The 2,500-nt window shown below is 50.6% G+C and overlaps 1 protein-coding gene across 1 annotated transcript in view; it reads right to left on the reverse strand.

Moving 5' to 3' along the window:
* The window catches only part of polr2d (RNA polymerase II subunit D), a 5,719-nt gene that overhangs the window by 642 nt on the left and 2,577 nt on the right, over positions 1-2,500 (reverse strand). Inside the window, exons 2-3 of the mRNA XM_051399098.1 lie at positions 1,017-1,197; positions 838-933 (exon numbers count right to left, since the gene is read on the reverse strand). Coding sequence (XP_051255058.1) covers positions 838-933; positions 1,017-1,197 — 277 coding nt within the window. The remainder of the gene's footprint in view (positions 1-837; positions 934-1,016; positions 1,198-2,500) is intronic.

A 2,500-nucleotide genomic window follows, 5' to 3' on the forward strand; every position in this document is an offset into this window, starting at 1 on the left:
CACACACACACACACACACACACACACACACACACACACACACACACACACACACACACACACACACACACACACACACACACACACACACACACACACACACACACACACAGACACACACAGACACACACACAGACACACACACACACACACACACACACACACACACACACACACACACACACACACACACACACACAGACACACACACACACACACACACACACACACACACACACACACACACACACACACACACACACACACACACACACACACACAGACACAGACACAGACACACACAGACACACACAGACACACACACACACACACACACACACACACACACACACACACAGACACACAGACACACACACAGACACACACACACACACACACACACACACACAGTGAGTCCTATATACGACTCTTGGACTCTTTACCGACTGCAACAATGTCGCAGCATTCTTCTTCTTGTGAATTGTTACTTTGTAGTCCACATTAAACTCTGTAGTTTCAAATAGTGTTCTGGGAAGGGCATGAGCGACCGGAGCGAAATTGGAGCGAGAGATAAAACTCGGCTCCACCTTTTAAAGAATGTGCCGCTCCTCGCTCAACACAAAATCCTTACGCTCCCCTCTGCTGGGGATCAGGTCTCTGTATAAAGGGGGACAGACCTACCTGGGGATCAGGTCTCTGTATAAAGGGGGACAGACCTACCTGGGGATCAGGTCTCTGTATAAAGGGGGACAGACCTACCTGGGGATCAGGTCTCTGTATAAAGGGGGACAGACCTACCTGGGGATCAGGTCTCTGTATAAAGGGGGACAGACCTACCTGGGGATCAGGGCTTTGGCCTCCTCAGCAGCTTCAGGACAGAGGTTAGCCAGACTGGCGAGTTCGAACTTGTGGAGCTTCTTCTGCAGGAGGAGACTGAAACAGAGACAGAGGATCAGAACCAGGTCAGACCACAGAGCGGGACCAGGTCCAGGACCAGGTGTGAGGAGGACCCTGACCTGCGTACGGCGGTGATGGTCTCTCGGTTCTTGAAGCGGCTGAAGCGGGCCGTGTAGTTGAGGGTCTTCATGAAGACCTCCGACAGCTCCTGCTCGTCCTCCGCGCTCTCGTTCTGCTGCTTCCTGTGCTCCAGCAGCATGTGGACCTCAGAGTTCAGCAGGGTCTCTGCACTCTCAAACTCTGGGGGGACAGAGGACATGTTTGTAGTTCTTTATACAGCATACACAAGTGAATGGCAACCTGTGGCCCGCGGGCCACGTCCGGCCCCCAGAATATTACTGAATTGAGGAATAGCCTAGTGAAGAGGAAAAAGTATGTTTGTATATTTATTTATTTTTCAATCCAATGAAAGAAACAACCTCTGAAAGTAGTCTGTGCCATCGCCTGCTTCAAACTACAAGGACCATAAACTCTCATTAACATCTTTTATTGTGCTGGCTCAGATTGTTCAGGTACAGCAGCTCTAAACACTACGAACACATCCTGACCACTAAAGCTGCAGGCCCTCCTCCTCTACTGTCCTCTACTGTCTACTGTCCTCCACTGTCCTCTACTGTCCTCTACTGTCTACTGTCCTCTACTGTCCTCCACTGTCCTCCACTGTCCTCTACTGTCTACTGACCTCTACTGTCCTCTACTGTCTACTGTCCTCTACTGACTGCCTCTACTGTCCTCCACTGACCTCCACTGACCTCTACTGTCCTTTACTGTCTACTGTCTACTGTCCTCTACTGTCTACTGTCCTCTACTGTCCTCTACTGTCTACTGTCCTCTACTGTCTACTGTCCTCTACTGTCTACTGTCCTACTGTCTACTGTCCTCTACTGTCCTTTACTGTCTACTGTCCTCTACTGTCCTCTACTGTCCTTTACTGTCCTCTACTGTCTACTGTCCTCCACTGTCCTCCACTGTCCTCTACTGTCTACTGTCCTCTACTGTCCTCTACTGACCTCCACTGTCCTCCACTGTCCTCTACTGTCCTCCACTGTCCTCCACTGACCTCTACTGTCCTCCACTGACCTTTACTGTCCTTTACTGTCTACTGTCCTCTACTGTCCTCCACTGTCCTCTACTGTCCTCCACTGTCCTCTACTGTCCTTTACTGTCTACTGTCCTCTACTGTCCTTTACTGTCTACTGTCCTCTACTGTCCTCTACTGTCTACTGTCCTCCACTGTCCTCCACTGTCCTCTACTGTCTACTGTCCTCTACTGTCCTCTACTGTCCTCCACTGTCCTCTACTGTCCTCTACTGTCTACTGTCCTCTACTGTCCTCCACTGTCCTCTACTGTCCTCTACTGTCCTTTACTGACCTCCACTGTCCTTTACTGTCCTTTACTGTCCTCTACTGTCCTCTACTGACCTCTACTGTCCTCTACTGTCCTCCACTGTCCTCTACTGACCTCTACTGTCCTCCACTGTCCTCCACTGACCTCCACTGTCCTCCACTGTCCTCCACTGTCCTCCACTGTCCTTTACTGTCC

This window comes from Dicentrarchus labrax, unplaced genomic scaffold, assembly GCF_905237075.1.
Source record: "Dicentrarchus labrax unplaced genomic scaffold, dlabrax2021, whole genome shotgun sequence".
NCBI lineage: Eukaryota > Metazoa > Chordata > Actinopteri > Moronidae > Dicentrarchus > Dicentrarchus labrax.